This window comes from Pseudorca crassidens, chromosome 2 (assembly GCF_039906515.1).
Source record: "Pseudorca crassidens isolate mPseCra1 chromosome 2, mPseCra1.hap1, whole genome shotgun sequence".
In the NCBI taxonomy this organism is placed as follows: domain Eukaryota; kingdom Metazoa; phylum Chordata; class Mammalia; order Artiodactyla; family Delphinidae; genus Pseudorca; species Pseudorca crassidens.
In genome coordinates, this window is record NC_090297.1 from 99,388,749 (window position 1) to 99,409,879 (window position 21,131).

At 39.8% G+C, this 21,131-nt stretch overlaps 1 protein-coding gene across 5 annotated transcripts in view; it reads left to right on the top strand.

Moving 5' to 3' along the window:
• Positions 1-543: 543 nt before the first annotated feature.
• The window catches only part of MAGI3 (membrane associated guanylate kinase, WW and PDZ domain containing 3), a 271,906-nt gene continuing 251,318 nt past the window's right edge, over positions 544-21,131 (top strand). For 3 of the 5 annotated variants that reach the window (XM_067727306.1, XM_067727307.1, XM_067727309.1), the window contains exon 1: positions 544-988. In XM_067727306.1, the coding sequence (XP_067583407.1) occupies positions 673-988 (316 nt within the window). In that variant the 5' untranslated portion in view covers positions 544-672. The remainder of the gene's footprint in view (positions 989-21,131) is intronic. The other 2 variants (XM_067727304.1, XM_067727305.1) reach the window with 1 other exon arrangement.

Sequence of the window (21,131 nt, forward strand, 5' to 3'; positions counted from 1 at the left end):
GTCGAGTGCGGGGCTCGTTCCCAAGCGCCTGGCCCGTGACGGCAGCGCGCCGGGCGCCGCGCGGCGGGAGGGGGCGGGGCTCTGGATGAGGGATGGGCGAGGGCGGGGGGAAGGGAAGAGGGAGGAGGAGGAGGTTGCGGCGGGTTTGAAAGCGGCAGTTTCCTGGCAGCTTGGGCAGGCGTTGGTCTCAGCGCTCCAGCTCCGCAGCGGCCGCGATCGATCCTGCTACGGGTCTACGCGCGCTTCTGCGCGCCCCCGACGGATTTTTCCCGTTCCGGCTCTTCCCCCTTTACCTCCCCGCCCCCCTGCTTCTGCCTTTCCCGCCGCTCCGGCGCGGAGCCCGGGGGCCAGCGGTCGGCTGTGACCCCGCCCGAAACCCCTCTGGAGACGCCCGGGGACAATCCCCTTCTCTTTTCTTCAGCCTAACCCGGCTGGCCCTTGCGGACCCCGGCCAGCCCCGGGGAGCGCCGCCGGGCGGGGCGTCCGAGGGGCGTCTCGGGGCTTGGAACGGCCCGGCCCCCAGCGGGCTGTGGTCGGGGGGGGGGCGCCGGAGCGGCGAGGCCCCCCTCTCCGGGCTGCGCGGGCCACCCGGGGCCCCCAGGGTGAGAGGGGGCCGGAGCGGCGCCCCCGGCGCCCGCGCGGGGTCTCCCCCATGGTGCAGCGGGGTTCGGGATGTCGAAGACGCTGAAGAAGAAGAAGCACTGGCTCAGCAAGGTGCAGGAGTGCGCGGTGTCCTGGGCCGGGCCCCCGGGCGACTTGGGCGCCGAGATCCGGGGCGGCGCGGAGCGCGGCGAGTTCCCCTACCTGGGGCGGCTCCGCGAGGAGCCAGGCGGGGGCACCTGCTGCGTCGTCTCGGGCAAGGCGCCCAGCCCGGGGGATGTGCTGCTGGAGGTGAACGGGACGCCTGTCAGCGGGCTCACCAACCGGGACACCCTGGCTGTCATCCGCCACTTCCGCGAACCCATCCGTCTCAAGACTGTGAAGCCAGGTACGCCAGCCCTGCCTTTCTGTCGCGGGGTGGGGGGAGTCCGGGGTGGGCGTCTGGGGAGCGGCGGCCCCACCCCACCGCTTGTCGTCCGAGGTAATCTTAGACCTCCTGGGTGTGCCGGGCTCCCTGTCGAGGGGGAGGGGTGGCGGTGGTGATTCCCATTTTGCCGGTAGGAAAACTGAGCTCTGGCTTGGCCGGGCTGCTGTGCTAGCTGTCACAGGATTGCCACCAGAAGCTGGGTTTCCTTAATTTGTAGCTCCATCTCCCACCGCAGTTTTTGACTAGAGGAAAAAACCAGCCCTTTTCTGCTCTCCTTTGTGGAAGAGGTCCTCAGGATTGTAGCATTTTCTTTGGAACAGTCTTAGCGCATTTTGTAATAGGGGAAAAGATCTTTACTACTAAGGCACTTGGTGCCAAGGTTACCACCTAGTGTACCTGGGAGAGCTTAGCTGGTTCAGTGTTTCTTGCACACTAGCAATACCTCCGAGCTGACAGCCTAACTCTTGTCAGCCCAGGTGGTTCAGGTGTCTGGGTACCGATGGTGTGCAATATGCGATTTGCGGCAGAATGGTGTGTTCTTGCAGGGAGCTGTTGAATAGTCTGGGTTTCCAAAGAAGACCTAGGTGCCTCCTAGGAGTAAAATCTTTTGTAAATCTTTGATTTTACGGAATTTTGTTGAAGTGGTGGGTTGCAAAGGCCCCTGTTGCCCAGGTGTCTTTTATGCTAGTAAAATCTGCTGCAGAGCTCGTTACGTTTATGGCATACTTGCCAGTTTCAAAGCATTGATCAGACTGCGTACAGTGATATCTGATAGGAGGTAATAGCCCTCATGTGTTTGTTGTTGACAGCATCGCTGGTGGTTTCACCATTGGCAGAATGTGATTGTTTCCTGAGATGTTTGTAGGGGAGAGAATTATGACTACAACGTTAATAGAAATCAAACTATTTTTTCTGAATGTGTTCTACTGAATATACAGTGCATCAAAATATAATGGTCTGCTTAATTATAACTTGGGCTAGAAAAATCAGTCCATCTCTACACTGCAAAATGCTAGAAAATTCTGGAGAAAAATTTAACATGTTGTCTCCCTCACATTTTTTTTTTTTCTTTATCAGCAGCTCGCTTTAGAAATATCTCTTTAGTAGTCCTTAGGCTTAATGGGAACTGATGGTTGTGCTGCAGTATCCATATGTGTGTGTATTGTGGATGTATACACACACACACTCACGTGTCCCTGCAATCTTAAGATTTTCTGCATATGGTCTATTCCATCACATTCATTTTAAGCTTATGGGTTTATGTGAGGTTTTCTTTTTATTATTTTAAAAACTTTGGCAGACTTCAAACATCTTTTTCTGTATATATATATATTTTTTTGAATTAAAAAATTCTTTCTTAATTCAAACTTTTAGAGCCATATGTGAAGGGTAGAGGAAAGGCTTTGGGGACTATAATTCAGCCAGTCAGGCACTCTCTGTAATATGCAAAATACTATATATACAGCATTACTGGTCTAAGTGCGATTTAGTTCAAATCCCATGAGTTAGGGAGTAATGAGAACATTTGCATCATTGCTTTGTGTTTTGTTTTGATTAGTTGGGGGCATATACAAGAGTATAACTTATTTTCAAAAATAGTTTAAAAGATGATAGAGGAGGAAGTTGATATATTCTCAAGTTATTGTGATTCTTTTAGAAGACTGGGAAAATGTGTCTTTCATTGATATTAGTCTGGTCCGCATGTTATTCATTTTCTCAGCCTTTATATAAAATTTAAGAAAATAATTTAAAGTTTAGAGTGTATTCAGTGATGTTACTTAACTGTGTTAAAAAAAAAAAAAGCCCCAAAATGTAGTTGACATTTTTGTAGTAATAAAAATTTTCCCTCTTGCATACTGTCCTATTTTAAATATTTAGCCAAAATAAAGTGTACTGGGTATAGCACATTTTGTAATCAATAATAAAAGTTCTGAATAGTACACCTATTTTTTTTTTTTTTTTTTTGCGCTACGCGGGCCTCTCACTGCTGTGGCCTCTCCCACTGCGGAGCACAGGCTCCGGACGCGCAGGCTCAGCGGCCATGGCTCCAGCCGCTCCGCGGCATGTGGGATCCTCCCGGACCGGGGCACGAACCCGCGTCCCCTGCATCGGCAGGCGGACCCCCAACCACTGCGCCACCAGGGAAGCCCAGTACACCTATTTTTTAAAGATACACTCTGCTTCAGTAATTTCTAAAGGATACCACTATATGTCATCTGAGACTAATATTCTTGTTTCTAAGCAAGTTGTTGATTTCTTTGAAAAATAGCATTCTTTGTTTCTTAATAGCCTCATGTTAGGCATTATATTAAATTGTTTCTTAAATGGCTTTACATAAACAACATTTGCTATAAAGTAGCAAGATTTTTGCAGGTTTAAGCACATGACTTTAAATATTAGAAACTAAGAACTGGAAGAGGTTATTTGTAAAACTTTGAGTGTGATTATAAGCAGCATATATATTATCTCCAGAGGAGACAAAGATTTTATACTGTTGGGATTAAATTTGAAAAGTATGAAAATACAGAGTAAGGGAATTTAAAAAGGAACTTGCCCTGCACATTGGAGGTTTTTTCCCTCTCCTTGTATCTAAACTTTGTGAGAGAAATGGATTTTTCAATTTAATAAGGTATTTTAAAGTGTACTTATTAGCACTCTGTCTCTTGTCTTGATTAATAACTCTTTATTAAATTATGGTTATAACATGCCATTTAGAAACTAGCACAATGCAAGAGTAGATTCAGCCATTTCTGTAAGATGTATTATTAGTGGGGAGTGACCTCATATTGTCTTCTGACAGAGTCCACAGTGGAAGGATGAGCTGGACTGTAGGACATGACTGGTGTAGCGCCGTTTCTTTCTTGATTTCTCCTTTCATCTAGTAGATGTTAAAGGGAGCTCAGCCAAAGCCAGTACCCTCACCCAGATGATTTAACAAGGGTTCTTTCTGGCAGTGACTATCTTTCGCTTTGACTTGGGGTTTTATTTATTTATTTTCTTTTGTTCTAATCTTTAATGGAGATTTGAAAGTAACTCTTTAAAATATGGTTCCTAATCTGAGGCTTTTGTGAGAGAATTAGGAAATTTCTCATTGAATTCTTATTATTAATGTAGTACTTAGCATTCAGTACTTTCCTGCTCCACCTAATTCTTGGCTCAAATTTTCACGTGTTTCTTAATTACAACCTTGTCATTTATTTTTCTGCAAGAGAAAAGGTTTCACTTGAATTTGAACTTTGTATGTTCCCTGTAGTAAAGGAAGGTGAACTTTGGACCTCTGGTGGAATTGTTTCATGATATAGTCCTGTGACCAGGATTAGTTTCTTTGATTTTACTTCAGAGTATATTTTTAAACAATTTCTATTCTGATTAATGATAGAAGCAGTTAATTTTATTCTAAAATTCCCCAAACTATGATCGTGCAGAGTTTTATGGAATATTTGCTTCATATACCTTAAACACACATTTTCAGTGGTTGTAAATTACGTGGACTTTATTCCATAGATTAAGTATTGACACAGTAAGTATATGAAGTCCTTATCTACTGCTTTATGCACAAAGTGCATTTGCTACCCTGTCTGATACTATATCTAGAGATAAAAATCATGAGGAACAATCTTTCAGTTTGTTTAAACAAAAGCTAATTTGAATCTTGTTTAATGTTAATTAAATGTAGGTAAAAGTCTTCACCACTGACTGAGGCATCCAGTTTATAAGGGAATTTTGTTAAAATGAGCACATTCCTAGAAATACTTTCCCCATTGGTGAAGAAACATTACAAAATGCTTTCAAGTAAGGATTTTTTTTAAACATCTTTATTTAGGTAAGGATGTTTATGTTATGCCAATAATGAATAACTCTACCACTTTATTCTCTTAACTTTTGGATCTTTTTATTACTCTTTTTGGTTTAGTGGGTTATTTGGGACTTGTGGTGAGTTCTTTTTAGGTGGTTGTAACATTTAAAGAAGGGAAGGGTGAGAGAAATTGCTAGCCTCGGAGGTTTGCAATACAAAAAAATTCTCGATACCTTTTCTTAAACAATAGAAACAAGAGACTGGGTGAGGCAACCCCTTTGTTAGGGAAAATAGTATCAAATTTTGATAAAACTTAAATTTGAAACTTTCCTGCTTTTTGAAAGTTTGGTAACAATTTTTGGGGTCTCAAGTTGGTTTTAATAACTCAAGGTTTGGGTTCTGGACTCTATTCATTGGCACCTTCAATTCAGATGACTATTGGGCTTATACCACAGTGGCAGAACAAACAAACTCTTAACATTTGGCTCTTTCACTTTTCAAATCATTTTTATTTTATTCAGTTTAATGCTGAAACTGATTTTTATGGAACATAACTCTGTGTTCCTGAGGAATATAAATTGTTTTTCTTCTGAGATCTTGGGATGTACTTCATAAAACCTCTTGTTATGAGACACAGTTCAGTGTTTTTTTTTTTTTTTTCCCCTGGTCTTTATACATACACACACACACACGCATATATGGTAAAACAAATCTCCTTCATTTGTTCAAGTATCTGACTTATGAAGTCAGTGCATAATCTCAGGTGAATAGTTTCATATAATGTGTTTACTATATAACCCCTAAGTGCTCGTAAATTTTGTGGGCACTTAGTGTTTGGGGAGTGTGTTGCAGGAGAACTTCATTTTTATGAACCACTTCAATATTACCCACCAGTTTCAAACTCTGCCAATTTCCAAGTCAGTTTTTGGTTGGTTTTGATTCGACAAAGGATAACTTTTGGTATTGAAGACTAGAACTGTGTCTTCTATAATTAGTTTTGTTTCTCTTCTAAAATTTTGAGAAATAATCTCCTTGCAATACTACATTTTGGTAGGGAGAATGAATGCCATTAATTTAAAACTGTTCTTAAGGGTAAGATTTTCAGTACCTCGGAAGCTGGTGTCGTGAGAGATTTGTTTGTGGGGGAAGAGAGGCGAGTTCGTTGCTCTTCTCCTTGAACAAATATTATTCGGAATGTTTTCCCAAAAGTGTTTATTTTACTTTATAAAGAGAAAAAATAAACATTCTATTATTGGCGCACATTCATTCCCTTCTCAAACATTTAGTGGTGAACCGACTGTGTGAGCTAGCACTGGCGATATAAAAACATAAAATATAAAAATGAGTCAGAAATGGCCTCTGTTTTCAGGAAGCTCTCAATTTATTGGGAGCTTCATGATTCATTGGTAAGCAATACCTGTAGTAAGGATTTTACCTTTTTCACTTTTCTCCCAGTACTTAAACAAAACTCTTTAGGTAAGTTTTAGTATGAATTTTGGCAGAAACTGGGATAATTAATTGGCTGTTCAGCATGCTGCTCTAAAAAGTGGTGTGGAGTTGCATCTTGGAGAGAAAGGGTGCTCAAGTCATGACAAAAAGAGGGAAATCAAATATAAACAAAATTATCTTTTGAAAAGTTCTCAAGCTTAAATTGCCCTTAAAATACATTGTATCTGTGTTCTATTTACAGTGTATTTTACAATACAATTTTGTATTTTATACATTGTGTTTGTATTGTACCATTTTTAGGCTGAGTCTTGCATGCCTGTTTTTCCACCTGTGCTGGAACCAATTGCTATATTTTTGTTGAACACCAGATGAGGTAGTTTGCTTGCATTAAAGAGATATGTTTTACAAAAAATACCTATCTTTTAATTTGGAGAAATTATCCTCACCTGGGTATGCATAGTGAGTTATAGAAGTTAAATATGTACATGAAGTGAAAGAAAGGGTACATTCTTTTTAATGTCTTGTTAGAGTCTTTACCACCAGCGCTTATTTTCTGACTTGGATAGTTGGGGAGGGGGTTATGAAGAGTTTTGAACTCAGCCTGGCTTTGAAAGATGGATATCTTGGTTGAGTGGAATTAAGATCCTCTCAGTAGTAGGTAAGAAGCAGAGGAGGAGCAAAACATAGGGCAAGAATGTTCAGTACAGAAAGGTCTACAGTATAGTCCATATCAGGAGTTTTTGTGTGTTTCATGTGTGTAAAAGCACAAAACCCACATTATAGAATAATTGGAAAATACAGGGAAAATCATATTGTTTAAATGTGTAGGTAGTTCCGTTATGAATTTTCTCCTATAAGTTTTTTTTTTTTTTTTAATTAGAACTTGAAATGTTTTTTCTTCTATAAATAATGCTGGTAAGGAGCTTAATGCTATTGAGAGACTCAGTAAGGAATATAGAGGGTTAAACTTTTCTGTTGTAGTTTATTTGGGGTTTGGGGTTTTTAATATTGTGCAATGGGAATTGGAAAGATATTTTGCTTCAGATTTAATAATTAGGATGCATTCTGTTTAGCAGCTTTCCTTCTTCCCGTCTTGCGTATGCAATATGAACAGTAACTGATCTACTTAATTAAAAATTTCTGGCATCTTAGGCCCTTTGCTGTATTTTTTTGCAGAGAATTTTAAACACATAATTATTTTTCTTGCTTCAGGGAAGTTTGAGAGAGGTAACCCTGTATCTCATTGTTGTTCTGATTGGGAATTACCTGTGACTGAAAAATGGGATTTTACTATACATGATGACATTTAACAGAAGTAGTTTTATGAAATGAAAATACTCCAAAAGGGAGAAAAAATAAGCATTTATTAATAAATGCTCTATTTCTGAACTTAAATAGAACTGTGTTAAATTGGCTTTGTTTTTTATAGCTTAGATTTCAGCAGGAAGAGAAAGAAATTTCGATTCATGTCAGTTTCTGTATTGGTAAGGATTCTGTACTGAGAATCCTGACAGAAACACTTCTTAGGCTAAGAAGAAATGTATTGGCTTATGTGCATGAAAACCCAGGCATTGGACAGTAAGAGCTAAACTCATGTTCTCAAGGACTGTTTCTTGACTTTCTTTCCTCCAGGTTGACCTCCTTCTGAGCTCCACTCTGGGTAGCAGGAAAGGTGGCTCTCAACCCCCCAAGTCATACAAAGTCCTTAAAGCTTCTCATCTTTTTTCGGGACTCCAATAACAAATCAAATCTTATATTGAGACTTTGATTGGCCTTGTGTTCATCACAGACCCATTGTGGAGAGAGGGCCATGGGTATCCTGATTGGTCAGGCCTTGGTGACATGTCTGCTTTGCAGCTGGGTATAGAAAGTATAGTGTGATTAATAACTGTACCAGAACTCAAAGAGATAAGGGAGGGGTAGTTCCTCAAAAGATGGATGCTGGGGAGACAGCACTGCAGGAAATGGCCTCTTTTAAAACATTTAATCTCTCCTACTTTGAAGCCAACAACAGTACACGGTTGTCATAAAGCTCTCATTTTTAAAGACCAGATATTGGCTGTAGACTGCAACTGAGGCATTTATTTTACTCAAATATTTATCATTTTTGATATATTTTTATCAATTATGATCATTTTTGATGTTTTTATCTAAAAACTGCTTTCTTTAAATGCAGGCTCTTTAAAAAATTGAGGTGTTGCTACCTTAATGTGCATAATTTAAAAGTGCAGCTTGGGTTTTTCTTCAGTTTCCTTTGAATTTTTTATATCAAATAAGATTCTCTAAATCAATGCTGCTTGCTCTTAGGTAGATAGAATACTTTGGAGGATCATTTAATTATCTTTGACATTGAGAAAATTAGTCTAGTTGATGCAGTTTTTTTGTTTGTTTGTTTTTTGCGGTACGCGGGCTTCTCTCTGTTGTGGTCTCTCCCGTTGCGGAGCACAGGCTCCGGACGCGCGGGCTTAGCGGCCATGGCTCACGGGCCCAGCCGCTCTGCGGCATGTGGGGTCTTCCCGGACCAGGGCACGAACCCGTGTCCCCTGCATCGGCAGGCGGACTCTCAACCACTGCGCCACCAGGGAAGCCCCGTTAATGCCGTTTTTAAAACTTAATGTTGTACCATTTTGAAAGTGAAACTCTAAACCAGTTGCTTTCTAAGATGTTTTGCTTTTAAAACAATGGTCTTTTTTAAACATAAATTAAGACTGAATTATTATTGTGTTATTTCTAAGGGCTCCCCAATATTACCTTTTAACCATGATCTCATAGAAGTTATACATAAAGGAACTACTTCACTGACTCTTAAATTTGAAACACTGCTTAAGAGTGAAATATGAATCTGTTTAATCACCAAAAAAGTTACTTGTACTTGTAGGATAAAGTCTGACCCACCTTTGTTAAGTTTTTTTCTGCCTCCACAGAGGTACTTAGAGTAGAGGTGGAGGGTTGAAAGAGAGGGGCGGGTACTCTGAATATCTTTTCTCGCTATTTTTATAGTCTAATTATGGTATTAATGTCTTCAACTTTGCCATAAAAACAATTTTAACATCCTTCACTTTATGTATGACATACACAGTAGGAGTTTGCAGTTTTGCCAAGTGTTGTCTGATAGTTGAACCTTTAGTGAATGTTAAATGTTGGGAGGTTATTGGTAAGTACACTTACTGTGCAAAAAAACAAACATCCATGGAATTGGGTGTGATTTGTCAATAAGAATCGTAGAAGGGGCTTTGATTTTTAGGTTGGTTTATGTCCCTCTTGGAGTATCTTTAGACGATATTTGGAAAATTTCAGTTCTTACTTCAGAAGCTTGTTAGGACCAGAGTTCTCCAATATTAATTCCATATAGTAAGTCATAAAATCTGTTAAACTAATATAGTCTTCCTCACAGAGCCTCTGTAGCTTTTGGCAGAACACTTTGTAAAATATTATTAATTTTAGCTAAGGATACTATTCACTGATTTCAGTGTTTGATTTAAGTTGGAATGTACATGCTAATGATTCAGTTCCCTCTGAATAGAGTTAGATTTGCTCACTAGAGCTATCTCACAATGTAATGCTGGTAAGTGAAGTGACACATCAACCTCCCTTTGGTGGCAACTCTAAGTTGACAACCTTGCTCTAAGTCTAATAGGAATATTCTGACTTGGGGACTTGTCATGATAATGCTAGCTGCCATTTATTGAGTAACCATCATATGTCAGGGTGTTATACACCCATCTCATTTGGTTTATAAGAATGTGTGTGTTGGCATACATGCATTCCTGTAAAAAGTTCATGTATGAGCTGGGGATTATCATCTCCCTTTTACACATGAGAAAACTGAGGTTTGGAAAGATCAGCATGTAGAAGGTCAGACAGACTCACAGGAGGACTATGAACTGAAACAGTTTTGAGTCTTCTTTCTTTGCATTCCAGATAGAATATTATTTCATTATATCTGAAAAATCTCTCTTACTTCCCTTTTCTCTATTAAAAGGAAAAACCCCCACAGTTCTAAATTGTTTGAGTGGGTGTTAAATGCAGTAAAACACTGGGCAAGTACTTAAAAGCTTCATTGCTTGGTTCTGTTTCTAAACAAAGTTGTGGCAGTGCAGATTAATCTTTACAGTTCAACTGCATGGTAAAGCGGTTGTTCCCAAGAATTACTAATCAAACAAAATCTGTTTGATAGCCTTAATTCTGGCTGTCTTTGTCAGAAAATATTTTCAGCAGGTATATGTAAAAGCTCAGATACTTTTAGGATTAATATACTTGTGAAAATTGTGTACTTGAAACTAGAAAGGATATCTTGTTCTTGTGTTTCCTGTTCACTTGCTCTAAAATTCACTCCCCAGGAAGGTGTGTGTTAGCACACTTATCTTGAGACAAGTAGCCTAGAAAATGTTCTGAGGAATGTAAGAATGTGTTTTGGAATTAGGAATTTTTAATAAGTATTTAGATTCTGTTCAAAGTATACTTGGCTTAAATAAAACTTAGTCAAGCTAGACAGAAGAATAACTCATGGTATTCAAGTCAATCTCTCTTCTTTCAGCCTTCAAGTACTGCACAGTAAGGTGGTTCCTTTGAAGAGGTAGTTAAAGCAGGCTGTGGAATACGGGCACCTCTTATTCTTCAAGTGTTCATGCTTTATGTTTTCTATTTGGGCTTAAAGTCAGTCACTCAACTGGAAGGAATCATAGCAATCCAGCCAGTACCCTTTGTCTACAGATAAATAAGTTGAGGTTTAGCAATGGCAGGTGACTGCTCAGCACGAAGCTGGGAGAGCAGGGACTAGAACTCAGGCTCCATTTATTGTTTTGGTTTCTGGCTGAAGAATTTCTGGAAGAAATTTGTGAAACAAAAAAAAAGAATTAGCCTGGTTAAACATTTTCTGTCTCTTTATGAAATCTGCATTCTTTTGGAATTAAGTATAACGTTCTGACTCAGTTTGTTAGGCCATCAGCATGCATCAGTGTCGTTAGAGAGAGTGGTAACCCAGAAGTTGGAGCGCAGGAGAGAATTGTAACCGTTACATGCCTCAGGTTTTCAGGGCATTTTTAGCCTTCCATAATGCTGTAGCTTATGGCTAAGATTTAAATAGTCAGAAAATTGTTAGCTGGTGTAACAGCTGAATACTTAAGTACTTTTTGCTGTTAGTTGTTTTAGCTTTGAAAAATTTTTCTTATCAGGAAGATTCTTCACAATGCTTTCAGGAGAGTCCTTCTGAATGGGTGCTGCTGTGTGGTAGACTGCTATTCCTGTCCCATCCTTGCCTCTCCCTGGAGGGGTGATGAATTCCTCTGACTTAGAGCCAGCTATACTTTGATTTTTTTCCTCCCCTTGACTGACTAGGGGATGCAGTGGGGGAAGATGAGTTTTAGGGCCAGGGACTGCTCAGGGATGTGGTGGATGAACCATCAGGGGCACTTTTGGTTCAGGGTCCTTGAGCTTGTCTGGCTGTAATGAAAGTTGACATAACTGCCACAACCGAGGAACTGTGCTCCTGCTGGGTACAGGGTAGGTAGGTGTCTCAGGTTATGGTGAGCTGGCCACAGCAGAGGAGAAGGTATCACCTACATGAGACAAAACTGAAGAAAGGGGCTTGAGGTGGCCGTTCTGGGGAGACTGATGGGAATGGTGACATCTTGCTTGGGCCCTTTTTATGTCTGTGAAAAAACAGCATGAGTGCAGACATGAAAAAAAACCTTTCTGTATACAGTCAATCCCCCATGTACTCCTTTGCAGTATCAGTCAGGGTTCAGTGCAGGAAACAGAAGGGATGCAATGCAGGGAATTCGTTGCTTGGGGAATCTTTGGAGGAGCTGGAGGGCTGGGCTCTAGGCCAGGCCTCTGAGAATGACTTCCAGGACACCTTGGAAGAACTCGCCATGGGAATTGCCACCTCTGCCACAGTCGGGAAAGTGGCAATCAGGAGGTTACGACTGAAACCACGGCAAGAAAATACCGCTGTCGCTGTGATCAAGGGGATCACAGCAGCCACTGCTGTTGCCATCATAACCGCTCGAAGTTTGAAATTTAGCATCTGGCCACTGCTGTGAAAACTTCTCCTTGATGCCTATGAACTAGTGATTAGATGCCGGAATGATCAATCTGGCACTACTGCTTCTGCCACTGTCCCTCAACACCCTCGAAGCTGGAGACTAGACACTGACATGTCTGTGACCTTCTTTGCTAGCTGAGAGCAGCTAAAAGCTATAGGCTGACAGGGCTCTGCCTCGCTGCTGTCTTCCGTATTTTGTGTCCTGCATCTTAAGGGTAGAATCAAATTCTCATCCTGGATACTAGCTGTAAAGGAGCCTGGAAAATATAGTTTTTAATTTCCCAACCTCTGCATTTCAGGAAGGCATTCTGTAAGGCGGTGGATGCCGAGTGCATTTTATTAAATATAGTATGTTAAATACAATATAGCCCTTTCTTGATAACTCACTGTCATTTCTGTGAGCTTCTCTTTCTGAAATGGCCTGTAGGTGGAATGATCTAGGGCCAATGGATTTTTAACATCTGTAGTGATCTTTGTACGAGGTTAGCTTGTGTCTGTCCTACCTGCCATCTCTGCTCCTGCAACATGTTTTATATCACTTGATCTCAACCTCCCCTTGCAAGCCACAGGCATCCAGGACAGGGAAGGCACCTCAGCTGAAGCAACAAATTCAGAGGCTGGTCAGCAACGTAAGATTTCTGTGGCCTAAAAGGATGAATGGGGCCAGTAAGAATCTTTCCTGGGGATTTGAACTAAGACAAAAAGGAAAGAATTTTCAATTGGGGTTGGAGCCTCAGCTGAGAGGTTTTGCAGTGACGTACTGGAGTTGGCTGTACTGTTTCGTGAGATGGATTGTTAAAATTTCAGGAATTTTGTGAGTTGGTAGTCCCACACAGCCATTAAAAAAAAATAAGTTGTATAAAATTATAATTAACTAAATTATATTTAAAACAGGTGCTACTCAAAGTTAATCATTTTCTTATGATTTTTCAACTTCAGTGGTATAATTGACAGAATGTAGTTTTTTAAGATGAACAGTGTGATGGTTTGATATGCGTATATATTATGAAAGGATTCTCACAACTGAGTTAATTAACACATCCATCACCTCACATATTTACCCTTTTGTGTGTGTGGGGGTGAGAATACTTAAATTCTACTCTCTTAGCAAATTTCAGTTATACAATATAGTATTAATCAGCTTTTGTCACCATGTTATACATTAGATCCTCACACCTTATTTATCTTAAAACTGAAAGTTTGTACCTATTTACCAACCTCTGCCCACTTCCCCCATCCCCCAGGCGCTGGCAGTCACCATTCTACTGTTTCTTTGAGTTCCACTATTTTTTTTAAGACTCTGCGTCATTTCCTTGTTATTTCACTATATTTTACTACCATCTGTGCTCTCGACTTTCTTTATGTCTATTCTATCTGTATGGCAGAAATATTAATACTGTAAAATGGTTTGCCACTGCATGTACCTTCCCAGCCGTTGGCACTGTTGTCACTGCTGTGGTGGGAGTTGTTAGGATTTACCAAACACACCACTGATTGTGTGGGGGGCAGGCAGAGTCAAGGTTGGAAAGGCTACACTGAACCGTGTACACACTAAAATTATGGGAGAAGAAACTATCAGAAAAAACTGACACCTGATGTAAGGCTGAGTGGTGTTAATAGCAGAGCACTAGAGGAAGGGCCACAGACTCCTCTTCCCAAGGTCAGAATCATTCTGGAATCATCGTACGGCTCCAGTCTCCAAGAGATCCAACCCTATTTTATTCCCTGTTCTTGGAATTATGTGAAATTGTGCGTTTCTGTATGTTACCAACCTTAATAGAACATTTCTGAAATTTTATTTCAGTAGAATAAGGTTGAAAACTCCATTAAGGGATGACTATTATAAATATGTATATTCATATAAATATATAAAAAAATATATAGTCTGTGGTATTTTTCATGTGTAAACAACGCACAGACTATTGTATTTGCTTGTACATGGGGTGGCTTGTTATTGTGTAAATGTCCTAAGCCTCAAGGCCAGAACCCCAGGACATAGGTGGTATCTTTCTCTATTCGTGTAGCTCCTGCCTGTGCCTTCAGGAACTGTTAAGATGCCAGCTGTATATTTGGACTGTCTGTGTCTGTAACTCATAGCCTCAATCTCCTCAGCTGCCTTTGATCAGCTGCTCTCTGCTCATCGTTCCAGTTTTGTTTTCTCTTCACTCTGATTGCTTCTCCCACGCTTCTCTGCTTTCCAAAGAAAAAATGGACCTTGTATAGATCCTGCCAGCCAATTGCAGTGCTCCTTAACTTCTCCCTGGTGGATTATCCAATCTCAGGGGGTCGGGTGTGAACCTACGGTGATATTCTTCTATCTTCTGTTATGTTTGTCCTTGTTGCTCTTTACCCTTGGAACGTGTGTATAAGGGTTTTTGTTTTTTTTTTTCTCTCCCCTACTTCTGGATTTGGAAATATTCCAGAAGGCTGGTCTCTAGATAGATAATATTTTACTGTTTATTTGATATCCTTGTTTTAGAGGTTCAAATTGGACTGCTTTTAGTAAACCAAACTCTATCTTTTAAAAAATCATTAAGAAAAATAGTAGCTGGAAATAGATCTTTGAAAGGCCAATAGATTACCTTTTGGGATAATCTCTTACTGAATGAAAGAATAAAAAATTGTGGGGCTTCCCTGGTGGCGCAGTGGTTGAGAGTCCGCCTGCCAATGCAGGGGACACAGGTTCGTGCCCCGGTCCGGGAAGATCCCACATGCCGCAGAGCGGCTGGGCCCGTGAGCCATGGCCACTGAGCCTGTGCGTCCGGAGCCTGTGCTCCGCAACGGGAGAGGCCACAACAGTGAGAGGCCTGCGTACCGCAAAAAAAAAAAAAAAATTGTGTAATTGTAGCATATTAATCCACTGTCAAAGTGTTGTAATGCAGATGAGAATTTCATTAGCACTTTTAAGGTATTAAGGAACCTCTTATTGTAAGTAAACAATATAGAAATATTTTATTACTACAAAAATACTAAATGGGAATATGTATGTTTTTTCTTATTATCTGCAGTTTGCAAACATTTCACCTTCTAAGATACTGTTTTTCTCCATCGCGGTCACTGGTAGTGATTGAAGAAGAGGCATCTGTGCAAATTATATTCAAACCTCACAGCTCTTCTGTGATCATTTTCTAACTTTGGGGGCCTGACTAGATGAGGGGACATGATCATAATTTCTTCTTTGTGCTTATGTGGAGCCCCCTCTCTTTAAGCAGTGGTAGAGCCTCACCGAGATATTCATACATATACTGCCCAGAATGATTTTCCTGAAAGAACAGTTGTTCTAGAGTGTAGTCTGTGTGTACCACTTAGTTCCTTTCTTGCCCAGAGTTTTTTTTTTGTTGTCGTTGTTGTACGCGGGCCTTTCACTGATGTGGCCTCTCCCGTTGCGGAGCACAGGCTCCGGATGCACAGGCTCAGCGGCCATGGCTCACGGGCCCAGCCGCTCCACGGCATGTGGGATCTTCCCGGACCGGGGCACGAACCCGTGTCCCCTGCATCGGCAGGTGGGCTCTCAACCACTGCGCCACCAGGGAAGCCCTTGCCCAGAGTTTTTACATCAAGTTGTTTTAGGAATCTTTTCACCAGGGGGAACAAGAGTACCTGTTTGTTGTTGTTGTTGTTGATTTATTTGTTTTTTAAAATAATGTAACTAAATAGAAATACAGGATTTGATACATGTAATTTTACTTTATATATCACAGTTTAGGACTAATTGTTTTATTGTATTAATAGATATAATAGGAGGCAGAGGATAAATTATAATACCCAATCCATCTTTTGGTCAAATAAATCCAAATGGACTTTTAGTGAAGTTTAATGGAATTTCATTATTACTTTATTCATGATACTTGTTTATAATAGGTTTAGAATAGTTACGATTTGGGGTCACTGACCTAATTATTTTTCTTGTACTTATGAAGTCATTAATTCACCTGTAGCGATAACACAGTCCTGGAGAATTGTTACCAGAAAGAATATGGCCCTTCTTATTAAGTATCATACTTCAGAAATATACTTGTGTCTACCTTAAAGATAAATAATACCGTGACAAGTTGAAAGTTTGTAACTTTAGGTAATAATGCAGTATATACCTAGGTGTATGTTAGGTGTTGAATTGTGTGCCCCCCAAAGTATGAAGTCCTAACACCCAGCACTACCGTTTGCAGACGTAATTAGTTAAGATGAAATGCTCCTGAGTAGGGTGGGCCCTTGAGAACAGAAGGGACACAGGAGCATGAGGGGAGATCACCATATGACTATGGAGGTGGATTGAAGGGCTACAGCTATAAGAGTGCCAAGGGTGGATGGCCACCAGCAGACACTGGGAATAGGCAAAGAGGGATACTACCCAGAGTCTAAGAGCATGGCCCTGCTGACACCTTGATTTTGGACGTCTAGCCTCCAGAACCATGAGAATAAATTTCTGTTGTTTCAAGCCACCTAGTTTGTGGTACTTTTGTAATAACTAGCCACCCTAGGAAACTAATATATACATACCTATATATATTGTAATGACGAATATATCCATGTTGTTATTTAGGAAACATCTCAGTTCATTAAAATTATCATCTTCTTTATAATATATTAAATTGTGGATTAATATGCTATGGGTAGCCAAATATTATTTATTCTTAAAACAATGAATATGATAGATAACAAAAGCTTATTATTGTATAAATTCCCTAAGGCTCAAGGGCTGCAATATTATAGAGAAGGTGATTTCTCTTTCTTAGAACAGTTCCCCTGCTCATGCTCTCTACTCAACACCATCACTCCAGTTTAACTTGTCTTTAGGTATACTTCTAAGAAAGGTGACATGCAGACGTTATACTTTTATTATGAGCAGGTGAGAGCTAAACCTCTCTTTTAATGCTTTAGCTAAGGTAGGAAAGGAAAGGAGACTGGCTTATTTTCTTTTAAACAGCTTAAAAAATTTTTTTTAAATGAGAGAGGAATTTTCTTGGACTGCTGTAGAGTAGTGGCAGGGAAATGAAGTGCATAGATTTGCGATGTTTTGAAGGAGGAAGTAATAGAACTTGATGATTGATTACAGGTGAGGGAGGAAGAGGACTTCAGGATAACTTTTAGGTTTTTGCTTTGAGCGACTGGTACTGTTTCCAGGAATAGGAAACAGGTGTTTGGGAGGATTGATCAGGTTTTTTTCTGTGGAGTAGGTATATCCACCACCTAGATCATTTTCTTAACTTTTTACTCTGCTTGCTTAATTATATATTTATCTATGACATATCATATTTTTATGCATTTCAAAGGAAATTGCAGTCATTAATATATTTCCCCAAGGAAGACTTTTAAATGCCCATTTTCCTCATTTTACAGACGACAGTTCTGAGGCTTGGAGAAAAGTGATATGTTCAGGGATATGTAGCTAATTACTGATGGATCTAGGATTAGAATGCAGGTTATCATTAGTCTAGGGCTATGATTTGATTATATTTTAACTTATAAATAAGAATAAAGGTGAATTTTGGAAACTAGATATGTTTTGCTGCTAACTGGTTTATGTGCTAAAAACACTTGGACCCAAACTTCAAAGACAAAATGCAGAGAATGTAGTACTACTACTGCATTTGATTGGATTACAAAGTTAGCTTAGCACTTAGAACTTGCTGGAAAGTACAATATGGTGTTTTAGAATTGAGAACATTTTCAGATATTTGGTCTAGGAATGTAGCTTGGGGTTCTTTCAAGCATTAATCCTCTTGTTGGCAAGACCTTTGCATTTAATTAGCAAATGTTCCTCACATGCCTACTATGCACTAAGCCCCATGCCAGGCCGAGAGATGGGAGGGAATCATTCAGTTCCTTTCTTTCAAGGAATTTAGCCTTTGACTTCTGTTTCAATTTCCTAAAACCTCTCTCCATCTTTTGCTGTATGTTTGTTTAAAAATGTAATAAAAGCTGAAGTTCAAAAAGATAGAGAAGCTTATTCAATCTAGGTAAATCTTCAGCCTCTGTGGTAAAAATTATATGCATATGGACCTAGGCTGCAGATTTTTCATTTGCTTTGTTTGAGTATCTTATTTTCTAAGGGGTAGGAATATGCCCTTTTAGTTTTTGTCTTATGTTATTAACTAGCTCGGTTATCCATGAAGTCAGTACCAAACCTGGAAGTAAATAATGATTTGAGTTGGTACTGAAATAGGAGACATGCTTGTCTTTAAAAGTCAAACTAATTATTTTATATTGATGTTACTTTTATGCTTTCTTGTAAAATAAACACTTTCGCTATTTATTGACTTCTGGTCATTTGGATTTTAAGGAAATTAACCCAAGAGACCATTGTGTTCTTTCCTTGCTCTGGTTTTTCTGTGTTCTAACATTTGATATCTTCCAACAACTTTCTCAACTCTTTCCAAACTCTTTGCAAACTTATTTTGTTAGTACCCAATGTGGATACTCCATTATAGCCAAACTAAAGTATTTGCCATACTTGTTCAAATTCCAGTCCTAAACTTACTTCCTTCAGAGATTTTTCTAGGATCATTCTATGACCTTTTTTTTTTTTTTTGCTGTTTTTTTTTTTTTTAACATCTTTATTGGAGTATAATTGCTTTACAATGGTATGTTAGTTTCAGCTTCACAACAAAATGAATCAGTTATATATATACATATATTCCCATATCTCTTCCTGCTTGCGTCTCCCTCCCTCCCACCCTCCCAATCCCACCCCTCCAGGCGGTCACAAAGCACCGAGCTGATCTCCCTGTGCTATGTGGCTGCTTCCCACTAGCTATCTACCTTACGTTTGGTAGTGTATATATGTCCATGCCTCTTTATCGCTTTGTCACCGTTTACCCTTCCCCCTCCCCATAGCCTCAAGTCCATTCTCTAGTAAGTCTGTGTCTTTATTCCTGTTTCAACCCTAGGTTTTTCATGACATTTTTTTTTTTAAATTCCATATATATGTGTTAGCATACGGTATTTGTCTCTCTCTTTCTGACTTACTTCACTCTGTATGACAGACTCTAGGTCTATCCACCTCATTACAGATAGCTCAATTTCGTCTCTTTTTATGGCTGAGTAATATTCCATTGTATATATGTGCCACATCTTCTTTATCCATTCATCCGATGATGGACACTTAGGTTGTTTCCATCTCTGGGCTATTGTAAATAGAGCTGCAATGAACATTTTGGTACATGACTCTTTTTGAATTATGGTTTTCTCAGGGTATATGCCCAGTAGTGGGATTGCTGGGTCATATGGTAGTTCTATTTGTAGCTTTTTAAGGAACCTCCATACTGTTCTCCACAGTGGCTGTATCAATTTACATTCCCACCAACAGTGCAAGAGGGTTCCCTTTTCTCCACACCCTCTCCAGCATTTATTGTTTCTAGATTTTTTGATGATGGCCATTCTGACTGGTGTGAGATGATATCTCATTGTAGTTTTGATTTGCATTTCTCTCATGATTAGTGATGTTGAGCATTCTTTCATGTGTTTGTTGGCACTCTGTATATCTTCTTTGGAGAAATGTCTATTTAGGTCTTCTGCCCATTTTTGGATTGGGTTGTTTGTTTTTTTGTTATTAAGCTGCATGAGCTGCTTATAAATTTTGGAGATCAATCCTTTGTCAGTTGCTTCATTTGCAAATATTTTCTCCCATTCTGAGGGTTGTCTTTTGGTCTTCTTTATGGTTTCCTTTGCTGCGCAAAAGCTTTTAAGTTTCATTAGGTCCCATTTGTTTACTCTTGTTTTTATTTCCATTTCTCTAGGAGGTGGGTCAAAAAGGACCTTGCTGTGATTTATGTCATAGAGTGTTCTGCCTATGTTTTCCTCTAAGAGTTTGATAGTCTGGCCTTACATTTAGGTCTTTAATCCATTTTGAGCTTATTTTTGTGTATGGTGTTAGGGAGTGATCTAATTTCATACTTTTACATGTAGCTGTCCAGTTTTCCCAGCACCACTTATTGAATAGGCTGTCCTTTCTCCACTGTACATTTCTGCCTCCTTTGTCAAAGATAAGGTGACCATATGTGCGTGGGTTTATCTCTGGGCTTTCTATACTGTTCCATTGATCTATCTTTCTGTTTTTGTGCCAGTACCATACCGTCTTGATAACTGTAGCTTTGTAGTATAGTCTGAAATCTGGGAGCCTGATTCCTCCAGTTCCTTCTTTCGTTCTCAAGATTGCTTTGGCTATTCGGGGTCTTTTGTGTTTCCATACAAATTGCAAAATTTTTTGTTCTAGTTCTGTGAAAAATGCCAGTGGTAGTTTGATAGGGATTGCATTGAATCTATAGATTGCTTTCGGTAGTAGAGTCATTTTCACAATGTTGATTCTTCCAATCCAAGAACATGATATATCTCTCCATCTATTTGTATCATCTTTAATTTCTTTCATCAGTGTCTTATAATTTTCTGCATACAGATCTTTTGTCTCCTTAGGTAGGTTTATTCCTAGATATTTTATTCTTTTTGTTGCAGTGGTAAATGGGAGTGTTTTCTTGATTTCACTTTCAGATTTTTCATCATTTGTATATAGGAATGCCAGAGATTTCTGTGCATTAATTTTGTATCCTGCCACTTTACCAAATTCATTGATTAGCTCTAGTAGTTTTCTGGTAGCATCTTTAGGGTTCTCTATGTATAGGATCATGTCATCTGCAAACAGTGACAGCTTTACTTCTTCTTTTCCGATTTGGATTCCTTTTATTTCCTTTTCTTCTCTGATTGCTGTGGCTAAAACTTCCAAAACTATGTTGAATAAGAGTGGTGAGAGTGGGCAACCTTGTCTTGTTCCTGATCTTAGTGGAAATGCTTTCAGGTTTTCACCATTGAGGATGATGTTT